The sequence below is a fragment of the Nicotiana attenuata genome, unplaced genomic scaffold (genome assembly GCF_001879085.1).
Source record: "Nicotiana attenuata strain UT unplaced genomic scaffold, NIATTr2, whole genome shotgun sequence".
In the NCBI taxonomy this organism is placed as follows: domain Eukaryota; kingdom Viridiplantae; phylum Streptophyta; class Magnoliopsida; order Solanales; family Solanaceae; genus Nicotiana; species Nicotiana attenuata.
Genome location: NW_017670580.1, coordinates 238558 through 240656, shown reverse-complemented (window position 1 = coordinate 240656; position 2099 = coordinate 238558). Strand labels below are relative to the sequence as shown.

Below are 2099 nucleotides of genomic sequence, written 5' to 3'. Positions count from 1 at the left end.
TTAATATAACAACCCCATACTTTCTAATTAGATGCATTCAAGAAGTGATTTTGACATTTTATGTAGGCAAGAAGAATTGAGCCCATGCACCCTCCACGTTTTCTCATGGCTATTGTAAGTGACAGTTAAGAAGGATGATGCATATGAAAACTGCATAAATCAGTGAGAACATAAAGTTGAAACATAGACACATAACTACTTATTAATTTATAACTTAGGACCAGAACCAGCAGAGTCTTGATAGTAAATTTACATCACATATCTGACCAAAAAATAAATAAACGAAGAATTAACCAAAATAATCGCACATCCAACCGCTTAAAGTATTAGTATAATTGTGTTAACCAGTGTATAGTAAATAATGAATTTGACCAGCTTTTGCCTTTTTGTATAAACAAAAAATTAAACTAAAGTATTTGAAAAACAAAAAAAGATCAATTAGAAATAGTTGTTTCATGACAAACAATTTACGACGGCATTCATGATGTACAAGCATTAAGTTGATGAACATGTTCCCACGTGTGAATTCAACGCATTCACATGGCGCTAACACGTGCGAGCCAAGAGAGAGAAAGAAAAGTTAGCTAGGTTTTGATGGTGATGACGACTGTGGTTGTAGAAGAAGAGGAGAAAATTTCCCATTATTACAAATCTCCATAAAAGCTTGAATAATAATATCATGGTGAGAAGGAGAATTCAGCTGTAAAAAACAATTCAAAAGCTCATGCAAATCATCCTGTTTGTATATTTCCTTCTCCAAAATCATTTGCAGCATAGATTGCCGGAAATCCTGAAAAGGGTCGTCGGAATTCTTGACGACGGCGACACTTCCGACGATTTTAGGACAAGGACTCACCATTTTGGAATCATGTGGAGATAATGAATCAGTGTTGATAGAAAATGTAGTGGAAGTTATTTGATCTTCCTCTTCATTATTATTATTATTATTATTATCATAATCTATGGAATTTGAAGAAGATTGAGAAATGGTGTTGTTTGATTTTGTTTTATTGGTGGTTTTGGGTTTTGGCTTAGGATCTGGTTGTATAATATCGGATAACTTGGGCTTGCCACAGCCACAGCCAGTTCCATCGGAAGTGATGAATAGTTTGGTGCAGTTCCATTTTTTCTTGTTTTTTGAAGACATTTGAGGATGTTATTTGGAGGAGGAGGAGAAAAGAAGAAGAAGATATAGAGAAGGGAAATTTTTAGTTAAAGTGATAATTATATTGTTGTTGTGTATTTTATTTCCAAACTTCCTTATCTTTGGTCTAGTTGGAGGAGAAAACGGATTGAGGCTTTTCTTTTTCTTTTTCTGGTCTCTTTCTTTTACGTTTTTTTTTTTTTTTTTTTTTTTTTTTGTGGGGGGAGGAGGGGGGGATATGGATGACGATGAGATTTGAATATTTGATTAAGCTAAGGATCGAAAGGTTTTGTTTTGTTTATCTTGACCCTTTTCCTTTTGCAAATTTTTTTTGCTAAAAATAAAGTGGTCGTTTGGTTTATTTACTTAGAATGAAATCTCATAGTAAAGTTCTGCTTAAGATAAGAAAAAGTAATTTGTTGGCCACATAAGATAAAGTAATTGTTGCATAACTAATTTAGTTGACAGTATTAGATAAGTCATACTAATAAATTATGGTATGAGAATCTACGTACTATTATGTTGTGCAAGATAAATTTTGAAATATATATGTGTATTATCAATGTAGAAATTAAATAATTTAACTACAAAAATTAACCTTTTATAGCAAGTAATTCATTATAATAATTTCTTTATTGTTAAATAAATTATCGCATTAAAATCACTTTAATATTAATTAACGCATAAACATTCGCTTACATTATAATCCCCATATAACTACATGTTAATCAAACACCCTTAATGGTATATAGTATATATTTTACACAATTTATATATAATTTTACTTGTTATAGTAGATCAATTTTATTTTCTAGGTTATATTTCCAGATAAACTGATAATGTAAAATATTAAAATTATTTTTTTTCAGTACATGAGTACAAGTGAGTATAACCTTTACCGTTTCTCAAATATCTTGCTATCAACTCAAGGTGATAAGTCTTGGCCTACGCGTTC

The 2099-nt window shown here is 30.9% G+C and overlaps 1 protein-coding gene across 1 annotated transcript; it reads right to left on the bottom strand.

Moving 5' to 3' along the window:
* Nucleotides 1-294: 294 nt before the first annotated feature.
* Nucleotides 295-1310, bottom strand: LOC109241196 (transcription repressor OFP8-like). Its single transcript, XM_019407909.1, has one exon. The coding sequence runs from the start codon at nucleotides 1145-1147 to the stop codon at nucleotides 581-583; it is 567 nt and encodes a 188-aa protein (XP_019263454.1). The 5' UTR covers nucleotides 1148-1310; the 3' UTR covers nucleotides 295-580.
* Between the last annotated feature and the right edge of the window lie 789 nt (nucleotides 1311-2099).